Below are 22,094 nucleotides of genomic sequence, written 5' to 3' on the forward strand. Positions count from 1 at the left end.
ATCTTTTGTATTAAAGGCATTGGGGAAAAAGGTAGGTATAGATCCTGGACCATCTACTGAAAGACATTCCTCCAAGATGCTGGATGTGGATGCCAACTTGCACAGAACTGGCATTTGCAGGTTTTGTTTGTTGTAAAGGGATGCAGAGCCGGTTTGCCCCAGAACAAGATCATACTTAGAGCCGAATGATCAAACTACCCTTCTTGGAGGCTGTTTCCAGTTTTGTTTAACATATCTGCTATAAGAGTTCTAATCCAGAGAATATGGTCAGCCTGAAGAGTTACCCTGTGTGTTGTTAGCCGGCTTCAGATTTCCTGATTTTCCTTGGACAGTAGCAAAGATCTTAGGTCGCTTTGTTTATTCACGTATTGTATGCTGGTGGTATTGTCCTTGCGAACAAATACCGAAAACTCTGCTACATTGGCAGAAAACTTTGGAAACTGAGTAGATGGCTTTGAAATCTAGGCGAGTGATATGTATGCTCTTCTGGAGCAGAGACCACTTTCCTCAAATTAGAAATTCAGTAGATGACTGTCCCAGCTTTCCACAGAAGCATTTGTAGTCAGACCGCCAGACTAGAGCGTCCGTCATACCTAAGTGAAATCCATCGGGCCCTCAAATGATTTGTTTGATTTAATCTATTGTTTTTGAAGCTGCTCCTGTAAGGCATTCATTTTCAGGCTTACAAGAGGAATCATATTTATCACTGAGGACACAGGGCCTCATTATGACCCTGGCGGGCGGCGGAGGCCGCCCGCCAGGATCCCGCCCTCCATTATACCGCTCCGCGGTCAGAAGACCGCGGAGGGTATTATGAGTTTTTCCCTGGGCTGGCGGGCGGTCTCCAAAAGACCGCCCGCCAGCCCAGGGAAAAACTCCCTTCCCACGAGGATGCCGGCTCGTAATCGAGCCGGCGGAGTGGGAAGGTGCGACGGGTGCAGTGGCACCCGTTGCGTATTTCAGTGTCTGCAAGGCAGACACTGAAATACTTTGCGGGGCCCCGCGACCCCCCCTACCGCCATCCTGTTCATGGCGGCTTTCCCGCCATGAACTGGATGGCGGTAGGGGGGGTCAGAATCCTCATGGCTGCGGAGCGCGCTCCGCAGCCATGGAGGATTCAAACGAGCAGCGGAAAGTCAGCGGGAGACCGCTGACTTTCCGCTTCTGACCGCGGCTGAACCGCCGCGGTCAGAATGCTCATTGGAGCACCGCCAGCCTGTTGGCGGTGCTCCCGTGGTCGGTGGCCCTGGCGGCCACCGGCCGCCAGGGTCAGAATGACCCTCACAATGCCCAAAAGCTAACTAAACAGACAGTATCTTCTTGGATGGGGGAGCTGATTATCTCTAATAATTCACAAGGAATATTAGCTTGTGAAACAACTTTAGGTAAGCTTGTTTGGCCTTGGGCACTTGACATGCCGTTGGCGTTTTTATCAATGAATTGTCGAAGTTGGGGAAGCCCCTCCTGAAAAAGCTGATTTGAATCCAAATGGAAGAACTCTGATGAGTGGGCGGGAATGCTGGTTTATGAGGCAAAACAGAGAATAGGAGCCTATTCCTTGCTGAGAATGTAGGCCTTTCTCTATAGAACCTTTGGTCAGTGTAGCTAGCACCTCCTTCCGAAGGAGATGGTTATGAGGTTTTGGTGGAGTAGTGGGCGGAATCTGGGTGAACTGTAACACCTATCTATATGTGATGAGATCCAGGACTTTTGTCCGATGCCATTTTCTGCCATTAATGACAACATTTTTGGAACTGTTTTTCCCACTGGATGGTGTAATCGGCACCAGAACGTTGTCACTGTAGGTAGCTAGCCTAAGGGCTACTCAGAGGGTTGATAAGTCAGATACTTATCAATGGCTAAGTGTCTTTCTTGGATCCCTCTAAAGATAGTTTCTTTCGAAATCGTAATGCCCCAAAGATCTTGCAGTGTCAAGAGTCAGCCTTGCTTGCAAGGAGTCATCAACGTGCTTGCCAAACATAGGATCTGCATGGTACAATAAAAATATTAGATATATTTCTTCATCAAATTATAACTCTTGTGGCCTTGAACCTTAGCATCCAAGGACCACTGACCCTGCCAGTTGTGGGAAAGTTATTGAAGCTTTACCTATAGCACAATCCATGTTGACGTTTGATGACATCTCATTCCACTACAGCAGCATTTCTTTTTTCATCTTCCGGCAAACATTTTATTTATATGGCCATATATGATCACATCTGGTGGCTATACCTGCCCCATATTGCCAGTGAATTGGCAGCCCTTACAGTATAATTGGACCTAGGAACGTGTACCTGCTGGTTAGATGGGATTATGAATGACAGGGTTTTCCATGACTGTAATTCCTACTGGATATATGAGCAAGTGGAATCGGTTTTACAGCTTTTCTATTTAAAATAAAAAAAATAAAATAAAAAATAAAAAACACAAAAGAAAACCGAATTTCTTGTTTGCTACAGGAAGCTGGAAGTGTTCGGTTGCTCGCTCCAAAGGGTATGGAAACCACCAAAATTCATCTGGTTGGGAGATATGCCCTGAAGGTCCAGTACTAGAGCTACATGGACCGGACTCATGCTCTGCAGTTGGAGGAGGAGTGGTGTAATTGCTCTATATATTGCCTCCCTCTATACGACTGTTGTAGACATGCTCACATTAGTACCTTAATGCTCAACACTAAATTATCCTGGATAATGTGTGTTTTGTTCTTGTTGAGAATTACATTTTTCGTCTTAATCTGTATTGTCATCAAGCTCGAAGAGGTGGATGTAAACGACTGGACTGATTTAGACAACGTTTGCTGATGAGTCCTTCGCCGTAGACGAGGCCGTCGTAAAGAATGCAGTAATAGACAAGGCTGTCCTCCACAAAGAATAAGGAGACAAGGCCATTGTGGATGTGGACCCTTGGACTAGGTCATTGTAGGCAGTCAGATGAGGCTGTCGAAGACAAAACCATCACAGATGAGGCTGTCGAAGACAAAACCATCACAGATGAGGCTGTCGAAGACAAAACCATCACAGATGAGGCTGCCCATCACAACCACCACAGATGAGGCTGTCCATCACAACCACCACAGATGAGGCTGTCCATCACAACCACCACAGATGAGGCTGTCCATCACAACCACCACAGATGAGGCTGTCCATCACAACCACCACAGATGAGGCTGTCCATCACAACCATCACAGATGAGGCTGTCCATCACAACCATCAGTGAGGCCGTCAGAGGACCATCGTAAGTGAGGCCGTCAGAGGACCATCGTAGGTGAGGCCGTCATAGAGGACCATCGTAGGTGAGGCCGTCGCAGAGGACCATCGTAGGTGAGGCCGTCGCAGAGGACCATCGTAGGTGAGGCCGTCGCAGAGGACCATCGTAGGTGAGGCCGTCGCAGAGGACCATCGTAGGTGAGGCCGTCGCAGAGGACCATCGTAGGTGAGGCCGTCGCAGAGGACCATCGTAGGTGAGGCCGTCGCAGAGGACCATCGTAGGTGAGGCCGTCGCAGAGGACCATCGTAGGTGAGGCCGTCGCAGAGGACCATCGTAGGTGAGGCCGTCGCAGAGGACCATCGTAGGTGAGGCCGTCGCAGAGGACCATCGTAGGTGAGGCCGTCGCAGAGGACCATCGTAGGTGAGGCCGTCGCAGAGGACCATCGTAGGTGAGGCCGTCGCAGAGGACCATCGTAGGTGAGGCCGTCGCAGAGGACCATCGTAGGTGAGGCCGTCGTAGAGGACCATTGTAGGTGAGGCCGTCGTAGAAGACCTACAACCATTGTAGGTGAGGCCGTCGTAGAGGACCTACGACCATCGCAGGTGAGGCCGTCGCAGAGGACCATCGTAGGAGAGGCTGTCGCAGAGGACCATCGTAGGTGAGGCCGTCATAGAGGACCATCGTAGGTGAGGCCGTCATAGAGGACCATCGTAGGTGAGGCCGTCGTAGAGGACCATCGACCATCTTAGGTGAGGCCGTCGTAGAGGACCATCGACCATCTTAGGTGAGGCCGTCGTAGAGGACCATCGACCATCGTAGGTGAGGCCGTCGTAGAGGACCTACGACCATCGTAGGTGAGGCCGTCGTAGAGGACCATCGTATGTGAGGCCGTCGTAGAGGACCTACAACCATCGTAGGTGAGGCCGTCGTAGAGGACCATCGTATGTGAGGCCGTCGTAGAGGACCTACAACCATCGTAGGTGAGGCCGTCGTAGAGGACCATCGTATGTGAGGCTGTCGTAGAGGACCTACAACCATTGTAGGTGAGGCCGTCGTAGAAGACCTACAACCATTGCAGGTGAGGCCGTCGTAGAAGACCTACAACCATTGCAGGTGAGGCCGTCGCAGAAGACCATCGTAGGTGAGGCTGTCGCAGAGGACCATCGTAGGTGAGGCTGTCGCAGAGGACCATCGTAGGTGAGACTGTCGCAGAGGACCATCGTAGGTGAGGCCGTCAGAGGACCATCGTAGGTGAGGCCGTCATAGAGGACCATCGTAGGTGAGGCCGTCATAGAGGACCATCGTAGGTGAGGCCGTCATAGAGGACCATCGTAGGTGAGGCCGTCATAGAGGACCATCGTAGGTGAGGCCGTCATAGAGGACCATCGTAGGTGAGGCCGTAGTAGAGGACCATCGACCATCTTAGGTGAGGCCGTCGTAGAGGACCATCGACCATCTTAGGTGAGGCCGTCGTAGAGGACCATTGTAGGTGAGGCCGTCGTAGAGGACCATTGTAGGTGAGGCCGTCGTAGAAGACCTACAACCATTGTAGGTGAGGCCGTCATAGAGGACCTACGACCATCGCAGGTGAGGCCGTCGCAGAGGACCATCGTAGGAGAGGCTGTCGCAGAGGACCATCGTAGGTGAGGCCGTCATAGAGGACCATCGTAGGTGAGGCCGTCATAGAGGACCATCGTAGGTGAGGCCGTCGTAGAGGACCATCGACCATCTTAGGTGAGGCCGTCGTAGAGGACCATCGACCATCTTAGGTGAGGCCGTCGTAGAGGACCATCGACCATCGTAGGTGAGGCCGTCGTAGAGGACCTACGACCATCGTAGGTGAGGCCGTCGTAGAGGACCATCGTAGGTGAGGCCGTCGTAGAGGACCATTGTAGGTGAGGCCGTCGTAGAAGACCTACAACCATTGTAGGTGAGGCCGTCGTAGAGGACCTACGACCATCGCAGGTGAGGCCGTCGCAGAGGACCATCGTAGGAGAGGCTGTCGCAGAGGACCATCGTAGGTGAGGCCGTCATAGAGGACCATCGTAGGTGAGGCCGTCATAGAGGACCATCGTAGGTGAGGCCGTCGTAGAGGACCATCGACCATCTTAGGTGAGGCCGTCGTAGAGGACCATCGACCATCTTAGGTGAGGCCGTCGTAGAGGACCATCGACCATCGTAGGTGAGGCCGTCGTAGAGGACCTACGACCATCGTAGGTGAGGCCGTCGTAGAGGACCATCGTATGTGAGGCCGTCGTAGAGGACCTACAACCATCGTAGGTGAGGCCGTCGTAGAGGACCATCGTATGTGAGGCCGTCGTAGAGGACCTACAACCATCGTATGTGAGGCCGTCGTAGAGGACCTACAACCATCGTAGGTGAGGCCGTCGTAGAGGACCATCGTATGTGAGGCCGTCGTAGAGGACCTACAACCATTGTAGGTGAGGCCGTCGTAGAAGACCTACAACCATTGCAGGTGAGGCCGTCGTAGAAGACCTACAACCATTGCAGGTGAGGCCGTCGCAGAGGACCATCGTAGGTGAGGCTGTCGCAGAGGACCATCGTAGGTGAGGCTGTCGCAGAGGACCATCGTAGGTGAGGCTGTCGCAGAGGACCATCGTAGGTGAGGCCGTCAGAGGACCATCGTAGGTGAGGCCGTCATAGAGGACCATCGTAGGTGAGGCCGTCATAGAGGACCATCGTAGGTGAGGCCGTCATAGAGGACCATCGTAGGTGAGGCCGTCATAGAGGACCATCGTAGGTGAGGCCGTAGTAGAGGACCATCGACCATCTTAGGTGAGGCCGTCGTAGAGGACCATCGACCATCTTAGGTGAGGCCGTCGTAGAGGACCATCGACCATCTTAGGTGAGGCCTTCGTAGAGGACCATCGACCATCGTAGGTGAGGCCGTCGTAGAGGACCATCGACCATCGTAGGTGAGGCCGTCGTAGAGGACCATCGTATGTGAGGCCGTCGTAGAGGACCTACAACCATTGTAGGTGAGGCCGTCGTAGAAGACCTACAACCATTGCAGGTGAGGCCGTCGCAGAGGACCATCGTAGGTGAGGCTGTCGCAGAGGACCATCGTAGGTGAGGCCGTCAGAGGACCATCGTAGGTGAGGCAGTCATAGGACCATCGTAGGTGAGGCAGTCATAGGACCATCGTAGGTGAGGCAGTCGTAGAGGACCATCGTAGGTGAGGCCGTCGTAGAGGACCATCGACCATCTTAGGTGAGGCCGTCGTAGAGGACCATCGACCATCTTAGGTGAGGCCGTCGTAGAGGACCATCGACCATCGTAGGTGAGGCCGTCGTAGAGGACCTACGACCATCGTAGGTGAGGCCGTCGTAGAGGACCATCGTATGTGAGGCCGTCGTAGAGGACCTACAACCATCGTAGGTGAGGCCGTCGTAGAGGACCTACAACCATCGTAGGTGAGGCCGTCGTAGAGGACCATCGTATGTGAGGCCGTCGTAGAGGACCTACAACCATTGTAGGTGAGGCCGTCGTAGAAGACCTACAACCATTGCAGGTGAGGCCGTCGTAGAAGACCTACAACCATTGCAGGTGAGGCCGTCGCAGAGGACCATCGTAGGTGAGGCCGTCGCAGAGGACCATCGTAGGTGAGGCTGTCGCAGAGGACCATCGTAGGTGAGGCTGTCGCAGAGGACCATCGTAGGTGAGGCTGTCGCAGAGGACCATCGTAGGTGAGGCCGTCAGAGGACCATCGTAGGTGAGGCCGTCAGAGGACCATCGTAGGTGAGGCCGTCATAGAGGACCATCGTAGGTGAGGCCGTCATAGAGGACCATCGTAGGTGAGGCCGTCATAGAGGACCATTGTAGGTGAGGCCGTAGTAGAGGACCATCGACCATCTTAGGTGAGGCCGTCGTAGAGGACCATCGACCATCTTAGGTGAGGCCTTCGTAGAGGACCATCGACCATCGTAGGTGAGGCCGTCGTAGAGGACCATCGTAGGTGAGGCCGTCGTAGAGGACCATCGTATGTGAGGCCGTCGTAGAGGACCTACAACCATTGTAGGTGAGGCCGTCGTAGAAGACCTACAACCATTGCAGGTGAGGCCGTCGCAGAGGACCATCGTAGGTGAGGCTGTCGCAGAGGACCATCGTAGGTGAGGCCGTCAGAGGACCATCGTAGGTGAGGCAGTCATAGAGGACCATCGTAGGTGAGGCCGTCGTAGAGGACCATCGACCATCTTAGGTGAGGCCGTCGTAGAGGACCATCGACCATCGTAGGTGAGGCCGTCGTAGAGGACCTACGACCATCGTAGGTGAGGCCGTCGTAGAGGACCTACGACCATCGTAGGTGAGGCCGTCGTAGAGGACCTACGACCATCGTAGGTGAGGCCGTCGCAGAGGACCTAAGACCATCGCGGGTGAGGCCGTCGCAGAGGACCTACGACCATCGCGGGTGAGGCCGTCGCAGAGGACCATCGTAGGTGAGGCTGTCGTAGAGGACCATCGTAGGTGAGGCTGTCGTAGAGGACCATCGTAGGTGAGGCTGTCGTAGAGGACCATCGTAGGTGAGGCTGTCGTAGAGGACCATCGTAGGTGAGGCTGTCGTAGAGGACCATCGTAGGTGAGGCTGTCGTAGAGGACCATCGTAGGTGAGGCTGTCGTAGAGGACCATCGTAGGTGAGGCTGTCGTAGAGGACCATCGTAGGTGAGGCTGTCGTAGAGGACCATCGTAGGTGAGGCTGTCGTAGAGGACCATTGTAGGTGAGGCTGTCGTAGAGGACCATCGTAGGTGAGGCCGTCATCGACGACCATCGTAGGTGAGGCCATCGTCCACGACCATCGTAGGTGAGGCCATCGTCCACGACCATCATAGGTGAGGCCATCGTCCACGACCATCATAGGTGAGGCCATCGTCCACGACCATCATAGGTGAGGCCATCGTCCACGACCATCATAGGTGAGGCCATCGTCCACGACCATCATAGGTGAGGCCATCGTAGACGACCATCATAGGTGAGGCCATCGTCCACGACCATCATAGGTGAGGCCATCGTAGACGACCATCATAGGTGAGGCCATCGTCGACGACCATCGCAGGTGAGGCCATCGTCCACGACCATCATAGGTGAGGCCATCGTAGACGACCATCATAGGTGAGGCCATCGTCGACGACCATCGCAGGTGAGGCAGTCACAGACGACCATCATAGATAAGGCTTTATTAAGTCGACTTTATTAAGTTACCGCGAGACTCCCACTTCGACGGCAAGGAATGATTCAAGCATGTGACTATGAAAAATTAAATACTGGAGAACTATTCATTCTCCTTCAGGGGATCGCAATTGATAATTATAAGCAGCAAACAGAATAGTAAATCATCCCTACTAAATGTGGTGGAATGCCAAAAAGGAATATAATAGTCTACACAAAGAGGTTTCTGAACTAGACCGCCTCCTAACTTGGCATCTGCTCTGGAATCTGAATCAGGATAGTAAAGTCTACCTGACAAATTTCCACAATGGCAGCGGGAATCTTCCTCAATAAAGCAGTGTTAGCAGCTTTACCCCTAGTAGAATTAGCTTTTTGTCCAACTAGTCAATGTTTTATTGCCTTTCTCACAGCATACTAAAACGCATAAGCCTATCCATATGGAGAAAGACTGTTTGCAATGGTAGGACCTGTGCATAAGGGACACAAGTTGACATACAAATGGTTATTTTTTCTTGCATATTTTTCCAACAGAATTTAAGTACTCTCCTCACATCTAATGTATGAAGAGATTTTTCAGCCAGTAAAGCCACATGCTGAAATAAGGATGACAAACTAATTGTTGGGTTCACAAGGAATTCTGAGATCACCTTAAGGAAGAACTTCTGATGTGTCGGTATGATCACTTTGTTCTTAAAGTACAGTGAATAAGGTTGATGGAAACACAAGGCTTCAAACTTGTTAGCCCTGCGCACAGACATGATACTATGAGGAAAGCTGCTGCCCATAACACTCATAGTACACAAGCTTTATGAATTGGCTCAATAGAGGAGGGACCCACAGGCCTTGATAGGCAAATGTTCAGCTGCCTAGGAGCGGGGAAGTCACCTTGGTGGGCAACAGGTGAAACAGGGTTGTGTGTGTGTGTGTTGGAGGGGGAGGATGGGGGGGACTTCATTCCTTCTAATTAGTCCTTTATAAATGGGATATTCAGGAAAAAAAAGGTTAGTGAATGGCTTTTTAATAGGCAGAATTAGCTGCCAAATGGACCTTAACAGTTTCGACTTGGCCAATTGTAGGTTTTTAAAACCACTTATTGTAAGACAGTTGGACTGAAGTTTTTCTGAGCCCACCAGATATAAAATCCCTTCCATTTAAAGGTATATCAAGCTCGGGAGTGTTGCTACAATCCGGAGGAAAATGAAAGTGCCCATTTGGAATGCATTCAGGAGCCAAACTGAGATTTTCAACAATGGTAGGTTAGGGTGCATGATCTGTCCCCCGAACTCACCAGTTTGCATGTCAACATTGTGTGTGGATGTTCAGAAAGATGAAAGAGCCAGGACAAATAAGGCACTATTAGAAAAGTTCTGGTCCTTGAATATATCAGCTTGATAATGACAACCACTGGGAAACTTGGAGGAAAAGCTTAGAGAAATTACCGGACCAGTGAATCCAGACTGGGTCCCTTTTTGTCTCTGGTTGCACCTGAAGGTGAAGCCTGGGCATTTATTGATGTAAGATCATAAGAGGTTGGAGGAAAACCCCAGAGGCAGATGATGTGGTGCAGAACCGCTTTCTTTAAGACCCACTCTTTTTGTGGAAGATCCTGTGCATCTTGTGACAGCACTCTAATCATGTACCACCTTGCTGGTTCAAGTAGTGCTTATTTGTCATTGTTTGTCTGAACAATAATGCAGATTGTCTCGAAGACGGGAGGAAATGCCTTCAAGGCTAGGTGTACAGCTCTTAGCTCCAGAAGACTGATGCAATATGGTATTCTGTTGGAAGACCATGCCCCTTGAACCTGAAGATGGTCTTTATGTGCACCACCAACAGGTCAGCGAGGCACTGCTCACAAGAAACTAAGAAGGGACATCCTGATTTAAGTCCATTTCACATAGGAGATTCAGGGTCAGCATCACCCTTGAGGAGACTGGGCCATGTGAAGAGACGGTGTGTCTGCCATCCCAATGCTCATATAGGCATTGACACAACAGCGCCATATGAAAATGTGAATGCGGAATCAGGAGGATGCCGTTGAACCCAGAACGGTGAAAACTATTGCTGTTGGGTGGATAGTTTTAAGATTAATTAGATGGTTCTGCTTTACACGAACTACCAGGCCTGAATAAGGAATGGTAAACTGATTGCAGACTAATGGGAATTATATAGAGGCAACAGGCAGAGCTATCTCCTCTTGCTTACATGTTGCAAAGATTGCTTCAAGACCTTCAAGATAGATTGCTTCACGATACTTCAGAAAGATAAATATTAGACACCCCTCCAAACTATATACTATCGCATTTTGGGTATCCAACACCATTCCTCTGTAGTCAATGAAGTGCATGGTGCTTGGTGTTGATTTGTTTGTGACTGATACATAACCTCCGTTGATTCAGACTTGAGAGAGTCAACTAAGAGCTTGTGAGGCTGAGACTTTGAGCAACCAATCATCTAGATATGGGAATACAAAGGTCTTCTGTATCCTTGGATGTGCCACAGTCATCACATGCTTTGAAGTTCTTGGTGGAAAATGGAAGGATCTTGTACTGCAAATGTTTGGAACATATGACAGTTCTTTGCAAAAAGGAATGTGGAGAAAAATGTGTGAACATTATGACACATAGTCAATCTCCTCAGTTGAGTTGCAGGAAGATTTGATGTAGTGTTTGAATCCTAAAATTCACCTTCTGTAGACATTAGTTTGTTGTTTTGATATCTAGAATTTCACTAATCTTGTTCTGGTTCCTTTCTTCTCCACCAGAAAGTAGTACAATTACATTTTCATATCTTTCTGGGGAGGTGAAATCGTGCATAGCCTTTTCTGTGACATCCTGCTGAGATTTGTCCAGCTTGTGTTGGCGTAACTGTTTTGGTGGTATTACAAGGTGTTGGGTTCTAAACCTGCAAGTAGCCCTTTTGCAAAATAGTCAGTAATCATCTGTCTTTTGAGATGTCCTTCTTGATAATTTGAAATGCTTCCCCCACTTGAGTGGATAAGGAAATAGGGAGATTTAAGGAGTCACTCCTTGCCTCCTGTGAAGTGTTTACCTGCAGCTGCCAATGTTGATCTCTATCATTGCCTCTACTGTCTGAAAAAGGGAGATTCAATATACTTTATTGAAACTCTGATTTGATGCCTTTGAGACAAAGCCAAGGTGAGCTTGTTAGTGCTAGGCCATGGCAATAGCCATGCACAGCTAGATCAGAAGTATCTGCTGAAACTCTAATGATTTGATATCACCATGCCCTCTCCTTTAGGATCTCCATGAATTTCTCACCTCTTTCCAAAGTCAAGTAGTCCACGAAATGTTGCAGCAGATCCCACAGTGACGGTCATATCGCCTCCAGGAGTGCAGCACTTGCCATTTTCGCTGACGCTTTTGATATGCTACAGATTTTCCTCTCCACAGTGCTTGCTCTCCTTATCAGGAGGAACAGTATAAAAAGTACGAGTCACATGATTCTTTCTTGCATCCAAGGCAACAAGTGAAGCCGAAGAAGGGCTGACCTGAGGAACAACGTTTCATACTCTGGAAATGTATCTCTACTGTAGCAGACATGATGGCAGCCTTCAGAGAAGCAGGAGCTAAAAAATAACTTCACTACAGGTTCAAGCAACCGGGAACGAGAGGAAGGTGGAGTATAAAAAAAATGTACGATTAGCAACTCTAATCAAGACTTACTGTAACATATTCATGTCATCAATGGGAGAAATTGGGTCTGGTGTCGAACCTGCCAAAGTTAGGAATTATTGTTTGGTTCTTGATTTTGAAGAAGAACTTGAAGTCACAGAATACGTTCTTGAACTACATCTGGGCAAATGCCTTGAGGAACATATTGAACAATAAGATCTTCTAGAGTGCCTAGAATGATGTCTATGATGGAGTCTAGATTGTAACCTGAGAATGTGATCTAAATCTAGAAGTCTTAGATCTTCTTGATTTAACTGTTAGCCAAAGCGCATTGGACTTAACAGAGGGATTGTTGCTGGTTTCCTTGCTGCTGGAATTGCCAGTGGAATGACCACCAAAGCAGGTTTTGGAGAAGACTGATAAGGTGACTGTTTTCTTGGAGGCAGAGAATCTGGTATTTTAACTACAGGAGTAGCAGGTATGGCAGAGAAGTGGGCACGTGAGTACTCATTCTAAAGTCAAATACAGGCTTCACTGCCCCAGAGTCCTGTCACCAGGATCTAGAAAAATAAAAACTAGAGCCACTGGGTCGGAGAGAGAGCGGGCGTCATGAGGTGATAACAGACGACTAGTATTCAGTGGCGGCTCGCTGGAGGGAGAGAGAGCAGAGCATGCCATGTGGTGGGGTTTGACGCTCCGACATAGCGGAGGTGTTGCCCCTGCTAGTATTCCTTACCACTGCAGTGTTCGTTTTCCAACCGTACATGGCTGCAGCCCGAGTACATTGCCCTATCATTTCCTTTAAAAGGCATTTATTTTTTTATTTTTTTATTGTCAACTAGTTCTTCCTAACTTTTAACTAGATTAGTGGTTTGAAAGGAAATAAATGGAATAGGCCAATATCGTTTTTTTCATAGTTTGCTAAATTATTCTGTATTAAAGAAGATAGGGCTTTTTTTTTTTTCTTTCTTTTGTTTTTTTTAAATTGAAAGTGAAAATCTATTTTTTCCTTTGAATAAGTGTTCTGAGGTTCCTGTCTGGACTGGACATTTCTGTGCTTATGATTAATACCTGGCCCTTGAAGAAGAAATATAGTATTAGTGTGTAGGAATAATTGTCTATCAATACAGTGCTTAATCTTGCCCATATTTATGTTTTATGCCATTTTTCCTCTTTATTGAGCCACAAAGACAACATACATATCAGATTTTATTGTTACTTGACTGCACCCTCTTCTCCAGCCCCTTGTGCTCATTTATGTACAGCAGGCTTTTTGAAGATCTTACACTACTGTAAACTATTCCTACTTTAAGACTAATCCGTAAACTCAGAAGCATGAAAAACAAACAGTGACCACCAGCTTTACTAAAATGATGTCCAAATCATGATCAAAGAAATAAGACCACTGCATACCAGCAATATAACCCCAAACCTTGTGAACTTACCTAAACATTTTCCAATGAAAGGGGGCCTTTTGGCTTCAGGTAGGTAAACTCCCATAAAGTAGATTGGAATTCCAGACAAAGCAATACCGATTCCAATCAGCGAGTTGACTGTGTCAGTATATAAGGGTATCACTATAAGGAACACTGTACATATACAAAATGTGATTGGAAAAAATAAGCTTAGCTGTAAAGAAAAAAAAAAAAAAAAAGTTTTGTTATGCCTTCATGATTCTACATTTTTATGAGGAAAGAGGGTATATACGTTGCATGAAGGGACAAATGTCTTAATGGGATTTACTGTTCGTTAATTAAAATTCATTTTTCTATTCATACCACAATATACAATTGCTGGGTACTTATGAATGTAACCGTAGCTGTGTTCTTACTATTACAGTCCGCATGCACACACTAAAATTGTGCACCATGTATCACTTTTACAGAATAGTATTTAATCCAAATTGCATGGTTATGCCATTTCCTTTCTTTGAACATACATGAATGCATTATTCAAAAATGAAAGAGTATATCTTTAATTGCAAGTCTTTCTTGTAACCATGACGCACATGCAGCAGGTTAATACAGAAAATTAAACTCTGATAGCTGTGTGCAAAATTTTCAATTATAAGCTATTAGCCACACACTACAGCTTACGTTACACAAAATAATGCACAAAACGTCCACTACATTTCATACATGGAAACATAATCGCAGTTTGTTGTAAAGTGTTTTAACTGAATATTTTAAAGATGTTCCATCATTGTAAAAAAATAATAATAAATATATATATATATATATCTATATCTCAATATATCTATATATATACACATATATATCTATATCTATAGATATAGATACATGCATCTATCTATCTATCTATCTATCTATCTATCTATCTATCTATCTATCTATCTATCTATCTATATGGGCACAGAAATAAACCATCAATAAGGATACGGATAATGGCCAACACCACCACCAGAAAGATTGCTTCCCATACAGGAACAACTCTTCTTTTGCCACTCATGTGCAGTCATTTTATAATAATGCTGATATATCTAGTGGGGTATGGGTCAGACAAGCTCAGCTTTTCCCCATATGAGAGTAGCACCTGTGGTCACATGTCACACCCAGCAACTGCATCTTACTGGTGTCAACAATGTGGACCCTCTTTAGCCTGGGTATGGCTAGGTAACACAATATTTTAAGATTCAGAGTTTGGAGCCAGCCTGGATACTTTTGGCATGGGAAACAAAGGGTTGCCTTCTTGCAGGTCTCACTTATAATTTGCTTGTGAAAGGGCAGGCCTAATCTGGGTCCTTTCAGAGATAATAAAAATCCTTGATGTACCACAACTGCCATTCCTGTAAGGTGAAGAAAAACACAACGCTACACCCATGCCATTGTCTCTGCTGTGGGGGCAGTTTTCACACCTCTGTCAGGCAGCTAGGTGTCTGAGGCTAATGCCAATAGGACGGAGCCTCAGGCAAGAAAAGTGTAACTCTCCAAAAGGATAAGTTACTTACCTGTAAATCCTAGTTCTCTTCCAGGGGTATCCTCATCAAAGTCAAACACTGAATATTCCCGCCCCGTGCGGGGACCCCAGAGCATATACAAACACACATGTATATGTATGAAATATGAGACATTTATGAAAAATAACATTTTAGCAGATAATTTCAATTCAAATATAATAAATACATGTGTAAACAGCAATGCAGTCTATGTTGAGAAACAGGCTAAAAATCCTTTTTTTTTTTTTTTTTAAAACATAAATCAAAAACTTCAATTAAAGTTAAAGAAACTTTCTGTAGTCAAAGTAGAAGGCATAGAAAGTATAAGCAATCCATTTTAAAAGAGAAATACTTCATTGAAAATAAAGGAGCATTATTAGCCAATAGACTGCATGCAGGGTAATATAGCCGAACCAAAAAATTGGCACCGTGCCTTTAAGACCCTGAGCACCTCCAGTATTCCACCATGCCTCAGGGGTGAGAGTGAGGTGACAGCTGGTTCACAGTTAGGTCAGTACTTTTTTTTCGGTGATAATGATCAATAGACTAGACACATGGGTATCGTTGCACTTCTGAAAATCGTGTTCGGGGAGGAGGGTGGGTTGTTTATGACTTTGATGAGGATACCCCTGGAAGAGACCTAGGATTTACAGGTAAGTAACTTATCCTTCTCTTCCAGGGGATCCTCATCAAAAGTCAAACACTGAATAGATTAGCAAGCCTATCTCCAACCTCTGAGGACGGAATGATAGAAGTCCAGGAAAAACCCATATGCTATGCAAATACATTTCTTAGAGAAGCCTGACCCACTTGAGTGTCTGCTTTGGCATCTGAATATATACAGTAGTGCCTAGTAAAAGTATGTACAGATCTCCATGTAGCAGCTTTGCAAATCTCGGAGATGGGTAAATTCTTAAGAAGGGCTGCAGTCGCCGCCTTCCCTCTCGTTGAGTGAGCCTAAGGCCTAGCTGATAATTGTTTGTTAGCCAATTGATAAGTATTCAAAATACATGAAACCATCCATCTGGACATAGTTTATTTTGAAGCAGCTTCCCCTGTCCATATATGTCCATAGTTAACAAACAGACGATCAGATTGTCTAATTGACCTAGTCTTATTGAGGTAAAATTTGAGCACCCTCTTAAGGTCCAGGGAGTGCAAAGCTTTCTCCGCCGGAGTAACAGGATTAAGGAAAAATGTTGGAAGCGATATCGTCTGATTAACGTGGAAGTCCAACACCACCTTAGGCAAAAACGATGGATGTGTTCTCAGAACCACTCTATCATGGAAAACCGTGAAGGGTTCCCACGAACATAGAGCCTGAATTTCACTGACCCTTCTAGCTGAGGTAATGGCTACCAGGAAAGCTGGCTTCCATGTAAGGTGTTGCAAAGAAGCTTTGTGGATAGGTTCGAACAGGGAGGCCATGAGTCTAGATAAGCCCACATTCGATTCCCATGGGGGTGAGGGTTTCTGAATTGGTGGAAAGACTTTCTTCGAGCCGTCTAAGAAATCCTTAACTACTGGCATAGCAAAGAAGGATTTCTGAGAGGGCGATTTACGATAAGCTGTAATGGCAGATAAATGTACCTTAATAGAGGAGAACTGCAGTCCTGACCTTGCCAGATGTGACCGGTAAGGCAAGATAACCTCCTACTGTGCCAAAATAGGATTGTGATCATGCTGCCGGCACCACATGTAGAACCTCTTCCACTTGAATGTGTAGGAGCGTCGCGTAGACGGTCTTTTAGTCTCCTTTAAAATGTTCATACATTCCTGCGAGAGCCCTGGATGTCCACATTGCAGGAATTCAGGAGCCATGCTGTCAAGCTCAGCAAGGGAAGGTTGGGATGTAGAAATTCCACCCCCCCCCTAATCTGTAGAGGAGATTCGGTCTGCATGGCAGCCTCCTGTGCGGTTGCTCTGACAACTGGAGGAGATCTGTGTACCAGTATTGTCGAGGCCATTGTGGGGCTACGAGTATCTTCCTGGCTTTGGATCTGTAAAACTTGTTGACTACAGCCGGTATCGGGGGAATTGGTGGAAAAGCATAGAGAAATATCCCTGACCAGTCTATCAACAGGGCATTCCCTTGCGTCCCCGGACGGTAGAACCTGGACGCGAAGTCTGGGAATTTTTTGTTGACATCGTCTGCAAATAGATCTAATTGAGGCTGACCTCACCGCTGGAAGATGTCTGCTACGACCTCGTCGTGAAGAACCCAATCGTGGGAGTCTATGAGACTTCAGCTTAGGAAATCTGCTTTTGAGTTTTGATGTCCCGGGAGGTGGACCGCTGTGAGGGACATTCCCCTCGCTATCAGCCAGTGACAGATGGTTTGAGATTCCCGAGACAGGGAACGAGATCTCGTGCCCCCTTGCTTGTTTACATAATACATCGAAGTTGTATTGTCCGTCTGGACCAGAAGTGATTTTCCTTTGATCGATGGGGCAAACGATTTGAGATCAAGGTGAACCGCTCTCAGTTCCAGTAGGTTGATGTGGTAACTCTGTTCCTTGCTGGACCATAAGCCCGGAGCTTGGAGGGGGCCCATGTGAGCTCCCCAGCCCTGTAGTGATGCATCCGTTTAGAAAGGGGTGGACTGGTGAAAAGGAGCTCCCACCAACAGTTGATGTCTGCGCATCCACCATTGTAATGATACAAGAAAGAGCTGAAAGAGCTGAAAGAGCTATTCTGTCCTCCCATTGGGCTGTGTGTTGATTCCCCTGATCCTCTAGAGCCTCTTGAAGAGGCCTCATATGTAGCCTGGCGTTCGGGACAATGAAAATGCAGGAGGCATGGAGCCCAACATAGCTGTTACCTGACGGACCGTAGGTCTGAGAGTGCAACACTTCTTCATTATTGATGATAGTCATTCCTCTTAAAGGATACACTCTTTCTAGTTTGATGTCTAGTATTGCCCCCAGATAATGGAGGGTCTGAGTTGGAATGAGAGTGGACTTCTGGAAAATGAACCGCAAACCCAGACAGTTGAAAATGTTCAGAACCAGGTTGAGATGGTCTACAGCCTGCTCTGCGTTGGTAGCCTTGAGCAGCCAGTCGTCTAGGTATGGATAAATAAAGATATTCTGTTTTCTAAAGAGCGCAGCTATTATTGCCACACATTTGGAGAATGTCTGAGGGGCTGATTTTAGGCCGAAGAGCAGCACTTTGAACTGGTAGTGTTTTGATGCCACTATGAACCAAAGGAATTTTCGACGTTTGGGTACAATTGGAATGTGAAAGTACGCATCCTGTAGATCTATGGAGCACATCCAGTCTCCTCGATGTAGCTGAGGGAAAATCTGATAAAGGGCCAGCATTCTGAATTTTTCTTTTCGGATGTATTTGTTCAGATGTCTCAGATCTAGAATGGGTCTGGAGACCCCTTCTTGGCCTTTCTTCTTCACCAGAAAATTTCAGGAATACACTCCTTTGCCTTGTTGAGCGAATGGACCCTTTTCGCTCACTCTTTTCTGCAACAGGATGCAAACTTGTTTTCGCAGTACCGAGTAATGAGCAGGAGCTGACCTCGTTGGCTGCAGGGACAGTGGAGGAGATTTGAACCAAAGAAAGTAACTATTCTCTACAATGTTTAGCACCCATTTGTCTTTTGTAACAGTGTGCCACTCGTGAGCGTAATTGGTAATACTCCCCCCCCCCCCACTGGAGTGGTGGACAGGGTTAGGAGAAGCAAATCCGGATTGTTTTCCCACTGCCTTGGGAGTAGACTGATGCGGTCTACTTGGAGCGCGGTCCCTCGCAGTTTTGTGTGGTTGAAAGAAAGGCCGCCCTTGTTTTTGTTGAGGTCGCTGGGACCAGTGAGGGCTTGAACCCTCTGCTGAAAAGGGTGCTTGTCATAAGGCCTGTACCTTCTTCTATATTCTCTTCGCCTATCCAGGCCCACAGCCTTCTTAGTGTCTACCTCAGATTTCATCCTCGCCATCTCATCGTCAGTGTGAGAGCCAAATAATGAGGCTCCATTAAACATAAGGTTCAAGATGAGAAGCTGCGCCTCCTGCCTCAACCCTGTGAGGCGCAGCCATGAGGACCTCCTTGCACAAATGCTGTGTGCATAGCCAGAAACAGCCAAATCTGCTCCGTCTGCAGCAGCACTAATCAGCGGGTTGGATACCAATCCCCCTCTCTTGTAGGAGCTCCTAAAAAATCTTGCCTATCCTCCCTAGCCAACTTGTCAACGAATGTTTAAAGAGTCCCACAAGGAACGGTCGTACCTCCCCAGTAGCGCAGAGGCACTGGAGAGCTTTATGCATGCTTCTGAAGTGCCACACATTTTTCTGCCCAAACAGTCTAAATTTTTACTCTCCTTGTCCGGAGGGACCATAGATGTCTACGCCACTGAATGAGTCTTACGGGCAGCAGCCAAAATTACAGAGTCTGGAGAAGGATATACTGTAAGGAACAGAGGATCCTGGTCTGGGGCTTTATATTTCTTTAGTATCCGAGCCAGAGCTGAACAAAGGCTTCCTGGAGTAAGAAATGTGTCCATAGCCGGTTGTAAAAGACCAGGAACCAGAGGCAGTAATTGCCTGGAGGAGGCACGTTGATGTAGGGTTTCAAAGATCACTGACTATGACGTAGTCGGCTCTGGAATTTCTATGTTCATTTTTGGGCCCCTCTGACCAAAACCTCAATGAAGGTAGTAATATCATCAATTGGTGAAACTCTTGCGGGAGGGGAGTTAGTCAAAGTAGGTGAATAGTCTCTTATAGAGGACTCCGATGCCGTAGACCATGAAGGAGATCTTCACCATCTTTGCCTTGACCTAGACCTTCTCCGGGATCGTGACCTACTTCTTGTGGATGCCCTTGACGGACTGCGTTGACGTCTAGGAGCGGGCTGGCCAGTAGCAGGTTTTACATGTTCAGATAGAGCTGTTGGCGAGGGCGTACAAGGCAAAGAAGCTGATGGTGAATAGAGTGTCGAGTAATGAGAATCTGGAGAAACCGGTGTTTTATTCAGGCTTTCTAACCAACTTGGAGACTGGTTTACAGGCAATATATGTGCTGATGAAGCTCTAGATGCCCCTGAAGAGTCATTCTGAACCGTGACTACTGGGTCTTGGTGAAGAAAGCCAGTTTCAGGATTTGTAGGTGACCTTTGATGAGGGCTAGTATGCAGAGAAACCCTGAGCGAGACAGATGGTACAGGAGAAGGTTGTCTCGACTTTGATCGCTGTTGTCTTGCCGTCGACAGGGATCCCTGGGTTTCCGCCATCGAGCAAGACCTCCTTCTCAGGTCTCGTCGCCACTGCCGCATGCTTCGATGACAAGCGGTGATCCGCAGCAGGAATGTGCCTCGACGTCGAGCGGTGCGCAGACTGAGACGAGTGCCTCGATGTCACACGATGGGGGGACCTTGACCTAGTTCTTGAGGTCAGCTGCGACGGCGGATGCCTCAACGTCGTCAGCTGATGACTAGTCTTTGACGGCGTGTGAGTGCTGATGTACTTGCTCGACGTCGATCGGTGCGCGACCATCGACTGAGAACTACCCCGATGAGTAGGTACAAGCTTTGACATCTTTTCCTTCGACGGCTGTGTGCTCTTTGAGACCCAGTGATGCATTGACGGCTGTGTGCTCTTTGAGATCCAGTGATGCATCAACGGAAGGGACGACATCGATGGTGAGCAGACAGGGACCAACCTACCTGCTGACGATCTGGCTCGCCGTTGTGTAGATTCCTTGGAAACTTTCTCTCTTTCATGAAGACCATGAAGTCGAATTTGGACAGATTTTTGCAATGTCTTCAGGTGTCAGGAGAGTGATGCTAAGGCAACCAGACTATGCACACAGAGTGTGGGTCTGACTGGGCCTTCTTCCCACAGGAAGGACATTTCATGAACAATGAAGGCATTTTTGTGAGAAAAAAACTTGTCTCACTCAGGAAAAATGTAGAATCGTCGAATAAATCAAAGAAAAACACAGTCTAGGTAATTATTCTGGGCAAATAACCAGAAAAATTAAAGCTCCAGGATCCTCACAGAAGAAGCTGGAAAAAAGAAATGACCTAACTGTGAACCAACTGTCACCTCACTCTCACCCCTGAGGCATGGTGGGATACTGGAGGTGCTCAGGGTCTTAAAGGCAGGGTGCCAATTTTTTGGTTCTGCTTTATTAACCTGCATGCAGCAGCCTATTGGCTAATAATGCTCCTTTATTTTAGATGACCTTTTTCCGCTTTTAAAATGGATTGCTTATACTTTCTATGCCTTCTACTTTGACTACAGAAATTTTCTTTAACTTTAATTGAAGTTTTTGATTTAGGTTTGAAAAAAAAAGACTAAAAAAATAAAGCATTTTTAGCCTGTTTCTCAACAGACTGCATTGCTGTTTACACATGTATATAATATATTTGAATTGAAATTCTCTACTAAAATGTTATTTTTCTTAGACATTTCATACATATACATTTGTGTTTGTATATGCTCCGGGGTCCCCGCACGAATATTCAGTGTTTATGACTGATGAGGATCCCCTGGAAGAGAAGTTACCTTTCTCACATGTTAATAATAAAAAAATACTAATGGATTAGATTTTTAATCAATATGAAAGACACACTTAATGACACTTCTAGCCATTCACTGTGACAAGTTACAGATTAAAGTTTAGAATCTGTACTTTGACATTTTCCAAGATCCAGCTAAAGCCCTGCCAGTGAAAACAGCTTTTAGGGGTTTCAGAAGAAACATGCCAACTTTAATTTCACACACATTCTAGTTCTAAAAGGTCCACCGCCCTACCTTGAAGGAAACAGGGTGCACCTAGGAGCAACTTATTAATATTTGAAAGCAGTGTTTCCTACCTGTCAATAGGTTGTTTAGACAGATGGACAGGTTTGTTTTTGGACTTCAGCAGTCAGGCTACATATTGTAGGCCTGAAACCATGTTTTACAAGCCCACTCTGTGGATGCACAATAAGTGCTGGAGTCCACGGTGGCATTTAATGTCCATCCTCTGGGTGCTATTTATACGTCACATACTAGGGACTTGTAAAGAAGCTAAATATGTCAATCAGTGAGTAAGTTAAATTTAGCATGTTTAAAGATGCTGCATAGGCATTTTACTTCTTTTTGTTTAGTATGGAT

The 22,094-nt window shown here is 47.0% G+C and overlaps 1 protein-coding gene across 2 annotated transcripts in view; it reads right to left on the reverse strand.

The window, feature by feature from the left end:
- The window catches only part of SLC7A6 (solute carrier family 7 member 6), a 433,424-nt gene that overhangs the window by 88,310 nt on the left and 323,020 nt on the right, over positions 1–22,094 (reverse strand). For both annotated transcript variants that reach the window (XM_069217253.1, XM_069217254.1), the window contains one exon: positions 13,476–13,659. In XM_069217253.1, coding sequence (XP_069073354.1) covers positions 13,476–13,659 — 184 coding nt within the window. The remainder of the gene's footprint in view (positions 1–13,475; positions 13,660–22,094) is intronic.

Source organism: Pleurodeles waltl, chromosome 12, assembly GCF_031143425.1.
Source record: "Pleurodeles waltl isolate 20211129_DDA chromosome 12, aPleWal1.hap1.20221129, whole genome shotgun sequence".
In the NCBI taxonomy this organism is placed as follows: domain Eukaryota; kingdom Metazoa; phylum Chordata; class Amphibia; order Caudata; family Salamandridae; genus Pleurodeles; species Pleurodeles waltl.